The sequence below is a fragment of the Microtus oregoni genome, unplaced genomic scaffold (genome assembly GCF_018167655.1).
Source record: "Microtus oregoni isolate MIOR12 unplaced genomic scaffold, Mior012 000069F_ref0000032, whole genome shotgun sequence".
In the NCBI taxonomy this organism is placed as follows: Eukaryota; Metazoa; Chordata; class Mammalia; order Rodentia; family Cricetidae; genus Microtus; species Microtus oregoni.
The window spans coordinates 1,037,565-1,057,500 of NW_024543976.1; the positions used below are offsets into that span (position 1 = coordinate 1,037,565).

The window sequence follows — 19,936 nt, forward strand, 5'->3', positions numbered from 1 at the left end:
ACAGCTGCTTAGAAACGAATGTCTGAAAATTGAGAGACCCAATTACGAACTGAAGAAACTACCTTCATCAGAGCTATCTGAATGCACTCAGAACTGGATTTTAGATGATCATCAGTTATCTTCATAAAGAGCTGCCTAAATTTCAAAATGGATTGCTAGTAGAAAAGAGCCTCATGCATTTTGCCCTTGGCCTTCTTGTTAAGGAGTCACTCCTCTGTCCCTAGGCTCTGCCTCCCCAACAGTCACTTAGTAATAGATTAGGCCAAAGCTGCAGTCCCTTGAAAGCAAGCAAAAGGAGGCTTTGCATGTTAATTAGTTTGGGGAAGTCAAGGGATATTTTCCTAAAACCCAATGAAGATGCAAATTATGTGACCAAGGGAACTCACCTGCTGAGTAGCAGGCCTGCCAGAATCTGCAGTCAGTGCCTAGGTCAGTTCTCACCCTCCTCCAGGCAGCCTCAATGTCTTGGCTCTAGGTTCTTTCCATGTGAAAACCTGGTAGTAAATATCTTCTTAAACAGCCCCATAACCAATGACATTTGAGTCACCAGTGACATTTGAGCAGCTAAGCTTGGACCCTAGATTTATATGAGTTAGTGTCTCGTAATTGGGTCTCTCTGAAACGTCACTGTTGATTTTTCTGTAAGAATACTGCTAATTATGACGAGACTTGTGTTTTCAAAAACCAGAAGCACGCAGGTGGAGAGCCACGCCATACCTGGGGGAAAGGGCGACTAGGCAGTAGAGCTTAAAAGGGACCCTACATCTTAAAAACCATGTTGAGAGTGTCAATCGGTGACTTTGAAAATCACAAGGAAAGAGAAAAAGCTACATCCAGACAACCTTTACCCTGTCTCCTTGCACAGATGCCCTGCTCTTCCCCTTAGGTGAGCTTTTCTTGTTTGGTTTTTCAAGCATCTTCTCACCCAAAAATTGTCCGCATGAGGAAAACCTGAGGCCCTAGTTTTTTGCTCTGGGCACGAAAATATCCAGGGCTGGAGCTACGTTTCTGCTCAAACTTCATGCCAGAACACTCTGTGGTCTAGGCTGGGGGTCCGGCCACCAGGCACAGCCACTGGAGGGCTGATAGCTGGCGCTGTTCGTGGTGCTGAAGCTCTTTAGGCGAGAGTCTGCAACCCACCCAGGGGCACTGGGTAGGGTGGGGTGAGGTTCCTGGCTGGGGTGGACTTGAGGAGACTTTGGAGCTACAGCCAGCTCCACCCTTAGGCCTCAAGTCTACCTCACTAGCTCAGGTCTGTACTTTTCCTGGCTCTCTCCACACCCCCTTCTCTCTTTTACAGCACTTTATTTACCTTTGCACATTAGGCATGGCCTTCCCTGGTGCCATCAAGGGTGTCATTCTCCTTCCACAGGTAATCACTTCTCTTTGGTCCCACACACATTTCTTGTTTTCTCTGCCCACTCCACCCCAAACACGACCCAACTTAGCAGGATAGTGTTACCTCAACAGCTCCGTGGGACGAGACCTCACTCCAGGCAGAACTGTTCATTGGCTTTGCCTTGGCAATGAATTAGAAGAAGAGGATGGATGCTCAAATGAGCACGCAGAATCGCTCTTATGATATATCTAGAAAAACAGTGTTTGCAACAGGCAGCAGCGTGGAAGGTGAGGAATGAGCTTGGGTGAGGTGCCGTGAAGCACACTGCTGATAAGAGACTTCTAGCAGAGGAAGCTGTAGTTACTACTGTCTGTGTGGCAAGTCTTAACTCTGCGCCTGCTCCAGTCCATACCGTCGTCCGCTGGATCCGAGTAACGTATCCATACTATGTTTCTGCTAAAAGCATCGTGTGCACAATTCTATTTACTGTAAGGCACAGTAATGGAGGAAACATAAATAGAACAGAGAGGGTTAGTTGGGGGAGGAGGGTGTCTGTGTGTGTGTGTGTGTGTGTGTGCTCGCTCACTCACGCATGCGCAGGCACGCTGGGGAGCAGATCAAAACTGTTTAATCAGCAAGAACATGATTCAGCAGTTGAGAAATGTAAACAAGTGGTGAATCTGCTAGCTTTGGTCAAACCCTAGACAGACCCAAAAGACGACAGCAAACTCCAAGGCAGGCAGTGCCAGCAAGATGCCCGCCCTCTCCCTTGGCCAGGAGGCAGAGGCTGGCTCCACCAGTAGATGACCAGGGTGACCTCTGGCTTTTGCAGCGCACACACATTTGGGATGGGGTTAATGGCACCTTCCAGAGAGCTCCAATTGAATAAACAAAAAAATGACTTTCCCTGTTCTAATGGATCACATTATTCCAAGGTCTAAGCCTCCATCCAGGCCCCTGCAGCTGCTCTGCAGGTCAGGCAACCAATAAAGCAATTAGCCAATGAGAAAACTCTTCTTCCTGGAGGGGGACTTGGGGTTTGCTGCAGTTGCTGCACTTTGCTTTAGGTTTTTAAACAGGCAATGCAAGTCACCGCCCCCCCCCCCAGCCTCTTACGTCAGGCTCCAGGATAAGGACAGTGAAACTGTGTGTTTGTTAAGAGTGCTATTTTAAGGGGCTAGTCCCTTGTTCAGCACAGCCTAGCGAGCCCACTACTTCCTGTTCAATTAATCTGAACCACAGCTGAACTCTGCCCTTTGAACTCCCTCGGCAGATAAATACATTAGCTCACCTACGGAATCATTAATATTTTTCAATCACATAAAACAAACAGGAATGTCCAAAAACAACCCAAGAGGTAGCCAATTGAGAATAATCCATGTGCCATGTTAAAAAATATCGCAAGTGGAGTTACTTACAGAACACAAAGGGGCCAGGAAAGAAAGAATGGGATTGTGCCAATAGTTCAAGGGACGAAGGGATTTTCATTTTCGTATCTGCAAGCAAGAAGAGCACTGAGCCATATGCAGCAACGTCCATTTCGTCTAGAGTGCTCTCCATGAAACCCTGTACTTTATTCTTAAACTGGCTTCTACTGTTTCCCTCAGAGCACATGGCTCGAAACCCCTACTTCTTAAGTGGTTTCGGTATCCATGATCGTATATGGAGTTCAAGATATTGCACTTGGAAGAACAACTCTATTCTTGATTTGCTACAAACACACCAAAATAATTATTGTGGCACCAATGGTGCTTTTACACGAGCCAGTTTACACGAGCCAAGTTAGTGGTTTGGTTGAGATCACCCTAGATTAGGAAAAGATATTGCTAGTTTATGCGTAGAAACTGATTTTCATTTGTGGGCAAAGTGGGTTGGGGGAGAAAGATGCTAAATGCATCTAATTTATCTTTATCTCTGCATGTCATCTCGGAATGATCAAAACATCCCCAGCTGTGTCACTATACATTTCAGTCTGATTTAATTTCACTTCCCACGATTCTGCCTCCTGACCCCCTCCCTCCGCTTTCATTCCCCTTTTCATTTTTTTTGTTTGGCTTGGAATGTGGGCTTAATGCCCAGCTATCCTAGATGAGAACACTTAGAGGAATATCATAAGCACGAAGGGTAAATCTATTGAACAAGGGTCTTTAACTATGTGGTTTCCTTAAAGGGAAAGGCTGGATCAATAGGATCAATATGAAAGGTTTCCCTGGCCCTGCATAAAAGGGTAAGGGCTTCTCTTTTCACTGGTTTAACTTTACTCTCTGACAAATGCAAATCAATGGATCTGTGTTTACAACAGATTCCCTGACAGACTCAGCTTGGGCAAAGCCCAAGGCCTCACCCTAGAGGTGAGGAGACCAAGCTGCCCCAGGGAGATGCTGTAGGGAAGGATGGGGAATATGCTGGTAATAGCCACCAAACAACAACTGGTGTACTGCACATTCAGATTCCACTGCCTGTGCCCTCCCCAAAGAGGGGAGCAAGAAAGATGCAAGACAGGCAGGTTCCTTTAAGAATGCATAGGCAATATAAAGCCACATTCTGGGATCTGGTGAGCCAGTGATCTAGCTTCCTATCAATCTAAGATCTACAGATCTAAGAGGCCAACTGCACAGGAGCTGTATTGAACATATCTACAGCTGGAGAGGTAAACATCTGAGCTCTGTGAGCACTCATTTTGCCCTTCCTTAGGTGGTAGCTGGGTCTTCTCAGTAATGGCCAGGCAAACCACGAAAATCGTGGTTTCTTTCTTGGTTAATTTTTACCTTTCCCTTTAAAAATGTGGTGCCTCCCAAAAATTACATGATTTCAAGTCAATACCAGTTACTGAGAAATTATTTTTCTTCCTACAGGAGAAAGTATATGTATATTTGATTACAGGAGCCAAAGTCCAATGCTGATTAAATTACACTGGAGGTGTGCTTCCAACCCAAACACAGTCTGCTTTTTACAGAAAGAGTAATGGATCCCCACGTGGTAACAGAGGCACCAAGGAGGAATGCCGAGCCTCCTGGCCAGCCCTCTGGGACAGGGATTTTTATTCATAACAAGCGCCCACAGCTTCTAGGAATCCTGCTTTCTGAGTGAGATAATCTCTGCCTCTGTACCTTGTCCACCAGAAGTCACAAGTCTGGGATACCTAAGCCAACTTCCCTGCCCCCTATTTCCCTACTCCAACCACCCTGTGTGATCTTTACAGTCTCTATTTTGCCGATAATTGAGAAATATCTCCCTCAAAGGCACTGAGGGTGGTTGAAGGGAAGGTTGGACTGAAGAACCCTGGTCTTGTCTCTCACCAGGAGGAAGCTGCCCTGGCTCCTCTGCCCCAGACAGACTAAAGGACAGCCCAGGACTTCTCTTGATGCACTCAGTCCAGGAAGGGGAGTTACTCCTCTGTAGGAAATGGCATTCCTCAGCTTGGTAGGGGAGAAAAGTGTCCCCCAAAGGGTGCACACCCAGAGAGTGTGCAAATGAAGTATGAACTCCAAGGCACTCCAATCCCGGCCTCTTCCCCAGGGCCATTTGTCCAGATAATTATTTCTATTTATGCCCTCTTCGTTTCTCTTCCTTTGGTAAGAATCCAGAAACTAAAACTCTGCTTTTTCTATGAGGTTTTCATTTCTCTAGGGATTCCCCAGAATGATACCGCCTTTTGCAAAGATATTTTCTGACAACCCTCACCACTAGCCATGACAGAAGCAGTGCTTCCTTCCCAAGAGCTCTCCGCCTCAGTCACTCTGGTCTCCTGTGCAAGTGGGCTTTTTAAAGAGAGAAAAGCCAGAGAGAGGTGGCCATAAAAGAAATTCCTGGAAAGTAAGTCTTGGGTTCTGGGCTCTCTGGCCATTCCTGACTTAAGAATAGAGGGATTGATAAGACATTATGGGAACAAAGAGAATGTGGAACAATCAATTTAATCCTCACCCTACACCTCTCATCCGGAATCCCGCTGTTTAGATTCTAAATGGGGTGGGAGGGTGGGGGGGGGACAAACCAAGACTCTGACTCAACAAAGGCTCACGCCAGCTCTCCTGGAGGGACAGTGGGCCAGTTGCCTTCCAGTCCAAAAGGAAACCATCGATGCTTTTGGGGGAATCTGGTGACCACATGGCTTTTAGGGAGTCTATAGGGTACTTTGTGATCTTCAAAACTAGGGTGCTCTGCGGGGGCTCCCTTGCTTTAAGAGAAGTCACTGGTGGGAAGATAAATGACCACTTGCTTTTCCCCACATTTCAAAGCAGAACACAAGATTTCTATATCTCTTCTCCCCCTCCTCCCTTTTGGAAGAAAGTAGGAAAACACCTCTTTGAAAGAAAATATTAGTTCTCTATATATACAGAACTAACATATATATACTAAAACAGCTCTTGCCCTCTCCTAGAAAACCCACAGCAATGCTTCTCAAAGAGCAAGCCACCATTTAGCAAGGAAAGGGGTTAAGAACGTAGCTCCCCCCCCCCCCCCCCCCCGTAGACGGAAAGAAAAAGTTCTAGAGTTTTCTTATCTGGCAGATTGGACGTCTGTCTCAGCGCAAGCCCCTCTCCTCCCAAGCCCCCTCTCCCCCCACACACCCCGGATGGGCCTGTGGCATCAGAGTCAGGTGGGAAAGTGCAGGGTGGGTGTTCTCCTAGTAGCTTTGCCCTAAGATCCCGGCCACAGTCAAGAGTCAAGACAGAAGACAAGATCCTTCCCCTGGTTGACCCAGTTGGTCCACCGCAGAGCGGGCCATTTTGGGGAATGAAACCCAGGCGTTTGTTACCGAGATGCGACGTTCCAGGCAGCTTTAGACACATTCCTTCTAAACTTAATCGAGAACGAATTTCAAAATTAAGGGGGGCTTTCCCGAACAGTTTTGATGAGAGAGAGAAGAGAGAGAGAGAGAGAGAGAGAGAGAGAGAGAGAGAGAGAGAAAGAGAGAGAGAGAACACGAACCAGCCAGGGTCCCTTTGATGGTCAAGGACGGGGAGAACCCAGGAGTGCGGAGAGTGTACAGGACGCGCACAGGGGTGGGGAAGGGGGTCCAGCAGTCCCGTACAAGGCTAAGAAAACCTTAGCGAGAATGGAGCTGGCTCCGGCGACTGCTCACGGGAGGAGTTGTGGTCAGATCTGAGAACCGGGCCCCAGCTGGTGAAGTGGCGTGGCCGGAGCGCCAGGGATCCTGGGCACTGGCGAGCGCTCTTCTGGGAAGAGCACGCCGACGTCGGACTTACTGGAAACGCGCCGGATCAGGTTCCAGATCAATGAAATCTGGGTCCACACGTTTACGTTATTGTTGCCAGCATTAATGCTCTTTTAATCTTCTAAACATTATCAGCATCGATCTCCCTCCATATACACATTTGTTTGAGAAAGTGACATAACCACACGGTGGAGAGCCTGGAATAAAAAGAAGTGCGCAGCCCCTCTAATCCACCGCTCCCTGCGGGGTGAAACACGTCTCAAACTCGGAATCACTCAGCTCCCTCGTGTCCCGCCTCCTCCGCAAGCTCCAGGCTACCGCAATCTGAGTTAGGAAGGCATTCTTTGGGGACTAGGGACTTGAAGCACTGACACCGGTAGTGAGGTTTGCAGTTATTAATCCGATCAGCCAGCAGGCTAACAGATCAGTCTGTTCTGCACGGACGTGTGTAGGATTTGGCCTCCCGGCTCGGGTCCCGGAACTAAGTCCTCCGGAGAGGCGGTCTGGCCCCCCGGTTGGAGAAACAAGATGGTGGGGAAGGCTGAGTGGAGAACAGAAGGAACTCTAAGGTTCAGGCCTTCTTCCAGCCCTTCAATTTAGCAAAAAATGCTCTCCTGCGTCATCTAAACACCCTCACCGCGCGACTGGAGACGCGCAGGTACGTGTGTCTGGGCAGGAGCAATCAACGCTCCGTCCAAACCACTAAGGCGGGCATCAAGTGTGTCCGACGACATCGGGCTGGTTAAGGGCCTTAGACCGCCTGAACTGAGTGGGCTCCATCCTGACTGTCTGGGGACTGTGTCTTGGAGAAGGCCACACTGTCTTCCCGCAGTTGGCACTAGAGTCGGACTCCGGGAGGGCCAACCTCGGAGGTTACCTCCCAGGAGGCAGAAATCCGAGTTATGAAAGTAACAACAGCCATGCTATTGTTTTCCTGCGTTGGAAGAAAAAAAAAAAACAAAAAACCCCAAACCCCTCATCTTTAAAATCTCGGTTTTCCTCCACCTGGCGATGGACTCAGGTTCTTCCCTGAACCCTGGAGGTCCTTCTTAGCTTGCCGAGGCCCTTGAGGAACAAAGCCCTAGGAAGTATGCTCAAAACTGCGTGAGTTTGTCCTCAGGCCAGTACTTAATAAGAACCGCCCTGCGGGATCCCGTCTTGGGCCACTCCCAGCCTATTCGGCCAGTGGCAACCACTTGCTATTCTCACCACCCAGGGCGCACAGAGTTCCTTTCTCAGACTTCTAAGTTGGGACACTCTGACACTCCGACACTCCGAGCTTCCCTAGCATCCTCCCGCATCCTCTCTAGAGCAACATGGGTTTGGCTGTGCAGGTAGCAGAGAGACCGGGCAGATTGGTGGAAGACCCAATCTTCCAGGTGACTGGATATACTTGACCTAGAGTTTGGAGATGGTGGGCAAACCAAAGGTTTTAAACTCAGAGACCCTCAGATGGGTCTCAAAATGATAAAAGGAGAGAGGGAGGGAGAAAGGGAGAGAGGGAAAGAGAGAGAGAGAGAGAGAGGGAGAGAGAGAACACTATATGAATGAACAAGAGAATATGAATGGGCAGCCGGATGTGGCTCCAGGTCGTGTAGGTTCTGGACTGGGTTGGCCATCCCGGGGAGTCACTGGCTTGCTTAACCCCGGGTCCCAAAGGCCTAGGTCCCGGCTGCTTCCCAGCGGGGTTTCCCATCGATCAATAACAATCAAAAGGCCTCCCTTTTCTACTCTCCGTGCTTCTGTTCCCTACTCTCCTGAGCACATAATACCTATTTACTTGTCCTGGCTTTTGCCGCAGTGTCTGAAGAGAAGAGACTCAATCTACTGACCCCGTACTGAAAGGCTTCCTATGTAATAATAACCACTCCACACACTTGTAGTTGCTGATAAAATGGCAAGATAAAAAGGCGAAGGCTCTTGTCCCTTTTCACCTAGGGTAATAAAACAGACTCACATTTAAATGTTTGAGCAAAGCCGGGTCCTCAGTGCACTTCTCCCTTAGGCGTCCCCGCCGAGAATCTCTCCACGGTCTGGAAAGCTTGCCTCCAGGTACCACCAGGCAACTCTGCAGAAGACCCAGGTACCACACTCTTTCTCACGCGCTATCCTAAAAACTCATAGCAAGGCGAGGCTTAACTTTCAAGACGTACACAGGCAGAACCTAGCGTTTTCCAACAGCCTTGTCCTTTGCCCGACCGGCGTGAGGGGGCGGCAGCGCTCCGAGATGGGCCAGAGTAGAACAGCTGTTTTCCAGCCTTTTACTGTACCCCAAAGAGCAGCTGCCAAGTTCCTTCTATCCCCAAGCGCTGGAAGCCAGCCGAGGCTGGAGACCCCTCAGAGCTCCTGCTGTATTGGAGAGAGGGGAGTCTAAAACAAAAGCGTTACTACACTGAGAGCTGTAGCCAGGCCTCCAGCTTTACCTTTGCTAGGGGCCAGGAGCAAATCCAAAGAAAATGTAGGAGAGGATAAAGAATAAACCAAGGGAGGGAAAAAAAAAGATAAAGACGACTTTGAACTCCAAAAGTGCCGAAGTCCACTGATTTTGAATGAAGTTCTCTGGAACAAATCTTTTTGTTTGTTTGTTTCTCTGTTTGCTTGTTTTTATTTTTCTTTACCCTTTTAGATTAGCAGGGAAGGTTACTGAACAGTGAACAAAATCCAGCAGTGGCCAAAGGCGGGGGCTGTAGGCGGAAACGCCTCCTCCTCCGGAGCAGTGACCTAGTCCTGCTAGGCAACCTTAAGATGCACCGGACAAGCCCGGCTCGGTGGTGGAAGAAAGTCCTGGGGACCGGAGAGGACAACTGAGCTAACAGATTCAGAGCGCTAGTGAGCAGTGAGCGCCCGATTCAGAACCACGCGAGTCTCAATAGAGATTTTACGCAAATTAAGACGAACACTAATTGTTCTAGAGCGCCAAGTCTTTCCAGAGAGGTCCCAGTCAGGCTTGCAGCTGGGTATTGTATGTCCTCATTAGTGGGAGGTCTGGACACCTAGCCCGTCTGGGTCGGCGGTTCAGGCCTGGGGGTAGTACGGTGGTGGCACTCTCGGAAAGGGGTCTGCGTGCACAAAAGCTCCGCAACTGAGTCAGCCTGCGCAGCCCAGGCTGCGTCTTTTGCTCTTGCACCCACCGCCCACACCGGAGGTTTCAGTGTTCCTAGAACAATAGAGGGCTGTACCTCGCCTCTCGGCCGCTAGAGGAGGCACAGAGAGCCGTGCCCGCTCCAGAACAATGTAACCCGCGAGTTGACCGGTCCCCTGCCGCGGCTGCTCGCCTTCTTTGCCACGCCGCCGCTAGGCGCACAATCAGCGCCCGCTTAATGCAAAGGCGGAGCTTACAGCCTGCTGCGGCCAAGAAACCTTAACTAACTCGCTTCTTAATTTCTCGGCACCTCTATCGAAGAGCTTAATCTATCTTGGAGTACTGTCAAACCTCAGCAAACCCTAGTTTGTAGCCCAGCAAGGGCTGCAGGCTAGTGAGGCAGGGAGCCCTTTACTCTGGTGCTTCTTCCTAAAGCGATGAATGCGGCCGCGCCAGCCTTCGTCTTTGCACCCTCTTTTCTACAGTCAGTGACAGCGGAGCCAGACAGACTCCGCTCTTTTAGTGGGTCATAAAGTCCTTGGGCTAACACCAAAGCCTCAGAGAGGTTCTGGCCGTTAGTTCCCGGAGCCGCAAGGGTGTACCTCCTGCCAATGGCCAAAGAAGTTTGCCTGCTTTGGTGGGTAGGAGGGGAGTGAAGAACTCTTTTCCCTTTCTAAGGAACAAAACTCCCTAACAGTCAAAAGCATCTACATAAGGAGACTAGGCACCCTGGAAAACAGAAGAGTGTTGTCCTAAGAAAGTTCAAGTACACCGGTTTGGGCTAAGGGCAATTCTTGATTCGCGTTGAGTCCACAAAACAGGACTTCTAGAGGACGCTAAGAGACCCGATCCCGCCTCCCACTGTAGGAGGGGAAAGGTTGGCACACTGATAAGAGGACAAATGAAAGGGAGGGGGCAATGAAACTCGGAGGCAATGAGTGAGAAAGCAAGAGAAGAAAAAAGGGAGAAGAGAAACAAGCGGAGAAGAGAAAGTGAAAATGGAAGAAAAAGAAAGAGAAGAAAGGGGGAAGTATATAGGAGAGAAGGGAGCATAGCTAAAGACCAGAGCTCGCGCACAGACCAGCCCCTGGAGCACGTACAGTTTCTCCCAGCAGCCTGGCTACCGATGCCTTTGAGCTTACCTGCCAGGCGTAAGGCAGACATGCGCTGGAACTCGGGCTCCTGCAGCCACTTCCACATCCTGCGGAAGGTCTCCCTGCCAGATTTGAGTTTACTCCAGGGTTTGGGATTCCGGAGCAGGTCGGAGAGAGTCCCCTGAGACCGGCATAGAACCCTCTGTGCGAAGATAGCCTGTGGGATGCTGTAGCGCTTCAGCTCGGCGGTGATACGCTGGGCCACCTCTTTGGTGTTGATCTCCTCTAGCTGTCCCGACGTGGCCACCTGCGACCCCGAGGAGGACGAAGGGGGCCGCTCGCGGCTAGGAGCCAGGACTGGCCCATGGGACTGAGTATGGCCCGGGTGGTGCAAGCCATTGAGGTGAGACATCATGGCTGCAGGCGGAGTGCCCAGGCCTCGGGACAGGTGTTGCTCACCGCGGGTCAGCATGGCAGTGTGGTGCGCGTCGAAATTGGGGCTGAGCATTTTGTCGTGGCCCGGCGGACCATAGTTGGGCAGGCTCTGCTGAGCGTTGTGAAGGCCACCCAGTCCGTTGCCCAGCGGGGTGGCAGCCAGCGGAGACAGACTCTGGCTCATACTAGGCATCTCCTTGTAAGGGCTATAAAGATTGTTCATGGACGGAAGCCCGCGCTCGTCGCGCATGAGGGTGAAGCTGCCACTGACGTTGCCCGACAGACGCTGATGGTGATGGTGGTGGTGATGGTGGTGGTGAGGGTGGTGGTGAGGGTGCGGGTGGTGGAACTTGTCTGACACCGTGGAGATGGGTGGCAGCGGCTGGAGCGGAGTCAGCGTAGTGTAGGTGTTGCTCATGCCCATGCCTGGCGGGGACGAGTCGCAGGACATACTCATAGCGTGGTGCAGCGGGATGGAAAGCTCAGGCCGGTAGTCGCTGCCGTCCAGGATCGAGGCCATACTGGTGACCATGGCCGAACGCGACGCCGCGGCTGCCGCCGCTGCCGCGGTGCCCAGCTCCTGATGCGCGGCCGGCGGCGGCGGCGGGCCACGCAGCGAGCCAGCACCGCCGCGGCCAGGGTGGTGGGGGCTGGGGCTGGCCAGCAGCTCCTGTTCATGGCCCGGGCCCCCGCCCCCGCCCCCTCCGCCCCCGCCGCCGCCCCCGCCGCTGCCGCCGCCGACCGGCCCGTGCAAAGTGCCCAGACTTTCCATTGTCAGCTCCGGGTTCATGGCGCAGCCTTCTAGGTCTTTGGTGAGGCATCGATAGGCGGTGTAGGCAGCCTTCATTCAGTCCATCGGGGCCCGGGGGCGGTGGGAGCGGCGGGGGCTGCCGGTGGGCTGGCTAGGCACGCGTGGCGTGGTTCGGCCACTGGTCTCGGGGGCGGGCGTGGGAGTGCGGGAGTGTGTGCTGGGGCGTGCGTGCGGGTGTGTGCCCCGGGCTGCGGGCGGGCGCGCCCGGGGTGGGGGTGGGGTGGGGGCGGACAGGGCGTGCGTGCGGGAGAGGGGAGGGGGTAGGGAAGGAGGGAGGGATCACCGGGCCCCGCTGCTTGTGCGGGCGCGCTGCCTCGCCATGTCCGAGCCCACTCTGGCGCCGACGTCTTCTGTTTGGGTGAGCGGGAGCTGTCCAGAAGGGCTCTGCCGCTTGCGGGAGCAGCCAACCTATCCTCCCGGGCCCGGGGCGGGACCGTGCTCGATGAGCATCAACAGAAACCAATCCGCGGTAGTAGGTACCTCGGAAGGCAGACCTTCTCGGAGAAGCTGCCAATGAATGTGGAAGGGGCGGGGACCAGCGTTTCAGGTTTGGCTGACAGCTCGGTTCGCTCCCCCCGCCCCCCATTTTTTCTGCTCCTGGAACCAAGCGTCAAGGAGAAGAAGGGGGGTACTAGGGAGAGAGAAAGAAGCAAGAGTGCGAGGACCAAGGGGGATTATGTGAGAGATGCCTCTTTCTGGCAGCTGCGATTTGGGTTGATTGCTTCGGTTTCTTTAGTCTCACCTCAAAGCTTTTCTTCACTCTTGTAAGCTCGTAGTATGGTCAAAACAAACGCGCGTCTCCTACCTAGCCACTTCCCCAGAGTCCCTCGCCGGGAGCTAGCAGTCTAGCTTTTAAAATGCAGGCGCTAATGTGTTCTAATGCACGGTAAATTTCCGAGACTGGGATGTGCATAATCTATGCGGGGACGGCAGCTCGAACGCCTCAACTGCCTAAGAGCTGAGGCGTCCGCGGCGGAAGGTTCACACTGTCGGCGGCACAAGCAGCCCTAATGCATGCAAACTTAACACAATAACATCATTTAATTACTTGGCCAGCCCATAAATCTCCCAGTTATGAGGCTTCAGAAGGGCCCTACTAGATTGCAAAACAAAACTAAAATTCCAGAAGCTGCGGTTTCGAGGTGACCAAATGCTTGCTCCTTCAGAGAACAGGGAAGGGGAGGGGGAGAGAGTGGGGTTGGGGGTGAATATTGTTATTGATATTCACAGCTTCGCAAACTTCTCCTGGGGGCAAGAATAGTGGGGACAGTACTGGCTTATTTTTCCTCTACCAGCACACACACACACACACACACACACACACACACACACACACACACACACACCACTCAATTATCTCAAATTCTAGAGAGGATCGTCCACCCTAGGTTAGTGCTGTGGGTAGGTAACGGTAAGACTCCGCTCGTATTTGCATTTTCCACTCTGGTCTCTAAAAAGATTCGAGCCTGGGGCGTTGAATACGAGGGAAAACGCTCTCGGAAAAGCTGTAGCTTTAAAAAGTACACTTTTGTCTTTCTAGAATTCCCGTTGTTTGGCAAACCCAGGTCGGGAGGTCAGAGAGGAGGAGGTAGTCATTTCCGCGAACTGTGTGGGGGTGGTGGGGTGGTAGAAGACAGCCAGAGAGGCCAACACCCGGCATTGAAAGCCTTAAAAGTAACAGTCTCTTCCAAAGCAGGTTGCGCTCCGTTTGCCTCCGAAGATTCAAGCTAGCTCGAGGTTGCGCAGATGTTGCCTTTGTTTAAAGAGACAGTAATTAAGGAAGGGTGGACATAAGTTTGAGAAGCGTGACCTATTTTCTTTTGATCAGCTGTCAAAAGAAGAGCAGGGGGTCTTCTTAAGACAGCCCCCTCCGACCATTTCCAGCTGTTAGAGAAAACTTGATAAGAAAACAAGGACAGCCCAGAATACTGTATGTGCCTTCTTGGGACTAGGGAATGGTCTACTTCATTTAGAAAACAGTTCTCGAAGTGACCTTTTCTGTGGGTCTCCTCTTTTTTCCAGCTACAGACATACCCCACCACCACCTATGAATGTACCGGTGATGTTATTCATAGATCAACTGTATTGAGCTCTGGTCAATATGTTGCCAATTTTTCTTTCAAATAGCATCCTCGGTGACATCAAAGCTTGGGGAAGAAAGCAGCACACCCCAGTTCTCACATCTTTAATGTCACAGAAGAGACACATAAAATAATGCAGTTTTCTGTTGCTCTGGTTTCTTCCCATGTTGCCTCCTTCACTGTATCTTTGGTGGTTGGACACACGAGAATTTGAACCAGCTAATGTTTGAAACACACACGGTGTAAAACAAAAGTTCTCCAGACAGCAACCTGCTTTGGTCCCCTAGTGCTCAGTGACAGGACCCCAAACTACAGGGTAGGGCAGGGCTGGAAAAGGTCTCTTTGATGGACTCCCATGCTGAAGTTGCTGTTGCCCTGGCTTCAGGCTCAAGTGGTAGCCAGTGACTCCCTAGGCTGATGCAGCAAACACACAGAACCCTGAGCATATAAATTTCCACTTAAATATTTTTCACAATGATAAACTAATTTGCCAGACCTCCGAGGTATCTCTGCTCCTGGGAACTGTGTTTCTGTGCTGAGAACAGAAAGGTGAGCTGCATTTTTTTCTCACTCACTGCCTGGCTTCCTCCCTCCTCCCTTTCTCCCTCCATTCCTCTCCCCCCTCCACCTCCTCTCAATCAATATTGACGATCTCAGGAAAATGATGAAATCGCATTGGGCTTCTTTGTATATAATTTCATTGGGTTAAATTAAAGCAGATTTTTCCACGATGTTTTTCTAATAGCTTTGACGTTTTATATTCCAACTCAGACCCAATTAAAGGGATAATGAAAATGCTTGCTTAGTCAACATTCTAATTTTTTTTTGTTACTGATTTGGCTTTTAGATGTCCCTTTTTCATCCTTTTTAAAAAGGAAAAACTATTTATTTTCCACATCATGATAATTTGAACAGTAACAATACTAATGAGATTTTGAAATATGTTTTGAAACACTTTGGTGTTTCTTTCTCATTATGTCTTTAATAAAACAGAAGGGAAGAGCTACTTTTTAATCATCCCTTGTTTAGCCCCATGCTCTGGTCAGAGCTTCACAAGTTCTTTAGGTCAGGGGTTTGTGCTCTGCTCTCCCTCCCTCTCCAGCATTTGATTCACAAATAGTCTATGGAACTGTACTGCCCAGCAGCCGTTCCTGTTAGAATCTGGGGACCTGTGTCAGGCTTTGTGTCAGGACTCGGAGATCCACATCTGCAGGTCACACATCCTTCACAATCCGAAATGTAAATGAGAATGAAAAAAATGTTCGACAGCTAGATCTTTGCACAATGGAAGAGGAAATATTCAAAGCTTCAGTTAGAAATGGCATGAGAACACTGAAAATATTTGCTCTCAGTTTTCCATTTGTACTTTCTATATTAAAACTGGGGAGACTCAATTAAAACAGGAACTCTATAAATTATTCACAAAAAATACAAACAGACCCTAAATCAATACAATCTGGATAGGATACAAACGGCTTTGTTTTAACTTAAAACAAAACAAACAGACAGAAACCAACAGCAGCCATAGCCTAGTCTAGAAGGCACAGGACTAGAAAAACACCCACACGCTCAGCATATACCCAGGTTTTCTGTTGACTCCAACACATTTGTGCTACAGCTACGTTGATCAGAGCAGTACCAAAGGAGGGAGGGGGGGGGATAATGGTGGGCTGTTTTGGACTATTTTATTTTTGCCCTTCCCCAAACCATCTGGCGTGTGAGTGTAGGGGTATTGATCAGGGTGTGTGAGCTGCAGACCCCATGCCAATCCATAGCCTTTCTAGCAATCAGCATCGCCCATGAATTGCAGCTGTCTGTATAGCTCCGGGACAGAAATCTTCACACACAAAAAGCGCCCCCCCCCCTTATCAAACACATCATCCATTTCTGGGTAAGTCAATATCATTTCTTTGTCATTGTGCGAGGAGGATTATGCAGGAGAAAGTTTTTGTTGTCTGTGTGTAGCTGCTGCTGTTGCTGCTGCGACAGCCTTTTTCTTCTTTTTTCTTTCTGTCTTTCATTTTTTTTTAAAGGAAGGAGAGCAATTTTCCAGCCATTGAATGGTAATGGTTTTCCAGTAAGGCCTCAAGCGTTTATATGAATCGGACAACAAATGGCGTTTTAATATTGTGGGGGAATTTCAAGAAGAGAAAGGAATTCTTATGTTGCTGTACACAAATAATAATAGTGATAATAGAGGCTTCCTTTAATGCTGGAGAATTTTCTTCCCTTTTCTCAGAGTCTGTAGTAATGAAGACCCGGCCAGTCTCTGTGATTACACGTGCAGATGCACGGTAGGTGTTTGTGGCGAAGAGGGAGCCTTCAGAATTGTGGCTCTGTTTGATATCTCCATTAGCTTCAATTTTCTTCTGTCTGAAAGCTTGGGCTGGTTGAACACAGGAAGAAGAAAACTAAAACTAAAGCCCAGCCCAAGTCCTTTCAGCTTCTCACCCTGTAAATCCACTGACACCTTTCAAATGTCCTGTTGATCTAGGAAATATAATAATAATAATAATAATAATAATAATATTTTTTTTTGGTTTTTCGAGACAGGGTTTCTCTGTGGTTTTGGAGCCTGTCCTGGAACTAGCTCTTGTAGACCAGGCTGGTTTCGAACTCACAGAGATCCGCCTGCCTCTGCCTCCCAAGTGCTGGGATTAAAGGCGTGCGCCACCACCGCCCAGCTAATAATAATAATTTTTAAAAAAGTTTTCTAGTGGTTGAAGTCAAATCAGTCCTTGGAGGGGGAACTCCTGCCTCCTCTTATGGATCATGTTAAAGTATTTCTAGGTGAACAGAACCTTCAAATGACTGCCCCTAACTGCAGAAGGTTGGCAAAAGACGCTTTGCTGAGAGGTACAGAGAGCTGGCATCTGTTAATCTTTCCTTCCAGCTTATCTGGCCTCCTAGGGGGAAAACTGGAGCTACAAGAAGCCGGGTTCCAGGAGAAGCTTTTTCTTGGAATGACAAGTTTAACTATAAGACTAGAAGGTGGAGTTGAAGGTGTGTGTGTATGGGGGGGGGGATGTTTGAGAACAAGTGAGAAGGGACAGCCACCAACCTAAAGAGCATAGGTACTTGCTTACAGGAACTGACAATTCTGCAGAGGCAGCCAAAACTAGACTTCAGTTGAGCGGAGACACCAACGGATCTACCTGCTTGGTTGTAAAGAAAGCCAAGAACTAGGTCCCCTACCCCAATCTTTCTCCTCGTAGATTTGAAACCGGCTAAAGTTAGGTGCCCAGTTTATCTGTCTGTGTTACTGTCTCTTGCTCCCTAGTCCCCTTTCTTCACGGCTGGAGGAGTTCTAAAGGTAGTGAATCCTCTGAGCTGGACAGACCTTAGCTGAATCTAGATACTATAGGCTGGGCCAGCACTACCTTTTCTGTCTGGAATTTGCACCCACACCCTTCTCTTGGTCTGTTTTCTAGGCTGCTAACATTGCTGAAGCTGCATGGAGAAACATTTTTCTCTTTGTAGAAAATGCAATAATGATAATAGTAATAATAATAATAATAATAATAATAATAATGTATGAGGGGAAGTTGAGGGCTCTAATTTGCGAATAGTCAAATACGGAGGACTTCCTTGGGGAAGCTTGTGACATTTTCCGAGACGGGAGGAGGTTAATTTTCACTAAAATTACATGGCACACATAAATAAGTAACCTGAAGCCCAAGAACGAGGCATTTCTCCTACTCGACTTTCAGTTCTCAGGATTACCTGTCACCTTGACCTCAAAGCCCCGCGGCCTCGGTTAGGAGAGTTTGCGGGTCCGCTACGCTTTCCCTTTGCAGAGTGTTTCCAGACGCACTACTCAAATGGGCTGAAGATGAAGTTTTTCTTTTTGTCAGTTGTCACCTTGCAAAAGGAGACCGGGCGTGAGGTCTCTTTGTCCCGGTCAAGTTGCGCGTGAAATCTTTTTGTTGTCTTTTCTAAAGAAAGGCAAAAGTTGCAGTTGGTTGTAAAAAGGACAAATTTAGCTCCTTGAAAGTGGAGCTTTTTTTTTTTTAAAGTTGCCTGGAGACACTAAGTACGGTATCACTTTTTAAAAATTTATTAACCTCTAAAAAACATCATTTATTTGTTCTAGAAATCACGATTTTTGAGGACTTAACATTATTTATTCATTACTACGAATGCCCAGTACTTTCTCAGTGAAAATGAATTTAAAATATCTTTCATTTGTTGTAGGTACCACGGGAGAAGATTTTTAGCATAAAGTATTTTATACCCTGGCCAGAACTGAAACTTGAGAAATAGAAATTTCGATTTTAAAATAGATATTTTTAGTCGAAAACTAATATAACAGGGGTTAAAAAATGTTTCTGTGCATTCTGTCCGTTTATTAAGCTCGCGCATTTTTTAAAGGCTTTTCGACTATCTGCTCTCAGAGAAATTTAATAAATTAAGTCATTCTGAGTCGATCTTTCGGGGTAAGACTATTAAAAGGCACACAATACTTTAAGGTTGTTTTAGGAGAATTTCATGACCACAAAATTGTCTCGATGTCACCTTACGAATTCTGAATCGTTTTGTTTGCAAACGCCTGTTAGAAATCAAGACTAGCTACCGCGGGAGTTGCAGGTGGCCAGGGGGCTATAGTCATTCTTGAAGAAAGATTTGCACTATGTACCAGTGTGCTCCCTGGCCGGACTCAGTCGGTAAGGTTGTGGAGAAGAAAACTGAGATCCAGACCCCGGGCTGAGAGAGCAAAGTAGCCACCCTGCAACCTGGAGGGCCCGGAAGACCTGTTGCCCCCCCCCCCCCCCCCAAAGTAGCATTTGTAGGGCAGTGGAACAGCCCTGGTGTGGGGTTGGCTGTTTGGGCGGGCCAAGCTTGGAGGAGTGGAATGGGCTGGAGGTGGTGGTGGAGAAGGTGGGAAGGGAGCCCAACCGGTCGAGGGTGACTGTGGAGACCACAGAGGAGGGCGTCGAGGCTCTGGGGGTTGGTGTGGAGGCCTCGGTGTTTGGGCTGCAGGTTGTGTGTGTGGAATTAGAGGCTCCACACACTTCAGAGGAAGGCCGATGAGGTAGGGACTGGGCACGGAGGCCCTGGGTGCTGGCCTCCAGACTGAGACCGGTTGGAGGCTGAGTCAGGTGGGTTGGAGGTCACAGAGTCGGGTATCGAGGTTGTAAAGGTTGGTGTGCAGATCGTGGAGGAGGGGTGGACGTGGATGGTGGGTGCAGGTATTGAGGCTGTGGAGGTAGGTTGGAGACCTTGGGGGGCAGGTACGCTGGCTATGGGGTCTTGCGTGAGCCGGGTTGGTTGCCGGCCAGCCGAGTCCAGTAGCCCTGGGGCTGGCGAAGGTTCTCTTTGCGAGGAGGGGGCGGCACGGCCCAGCCAGTGGGGAGGAGGAGGGAGTAGGTCAGGATTGATGTCTAAATCAATGCCGTTTCTAGGCGCTTCTATCTTCCTCAAAGGCAACTGGCTTTCCGAGGGTGGATTTCCTGTCCCTTCGGAAAGTCAGCCCGAGAAGGGTGTCTGCACAAATCACAGCTGCGACTGGGAGCGAGGGACTCTAGTGTGGTGGTTGGTTTGCAGCCTGTGGTTCACAGGAAGGGGCTGTTGAATCTGAGCTGGGTCTCTGTGGAGCGCCCGTTTTCTCTCACCTTCCCCAGCAGTCAGGCCTGCTCCCCACACCTGGCTCTGGTTCCGCAGCCACACACAGAAAGGCTCCCCTTCTAGGTAGCTCTCCCAGCCTAGGCTTAGGCAGAGGCTGCCCTCTCAGCTTCCCATTGACCCCCAGTTTGAAGGGCTCGAGGAGGGGGCCCCTATATTCCGACTCCAGGCAGGCCTGGCTGCCTCTGATTTAATTATTCACTGATGAATCAGACAGCTGCAATTGTGAAAAATCAGCGCCCACTATTGATTCCAGGGTCGAATGGGGGTGGGGAGGCTGCGGGGGGAAGGCA

General features: G+C 49.7%; 1 protein-coding gene across 1 annotated transcript in view; it reads right to left on the minus strand.

Moving 5' to 3' along the window:
- LOC121440660 (one cut domain family member 2) overlaps window positions 1-12,119 on the minus strand; it is a 46,439-nt gene extending 34,320 nt beyond the window's left edge. Inside the window, exon 1 of the mRNA XM_041641452.1 lies at window positions 10,743-12,119. Within this exon, the coding sequence (XP_041497386.1) occupies window positions 10,743-11,976 (1,234 nt within the window). The 5' untranslated portion in view covers window positions 11,977-12,119. The remainder of the gene's footprint in view (window positions 1-10,742) is intronic.
- Between the last annotated feature and the right edge of the window lie 7,817 nt (window positions 12,120-19,936).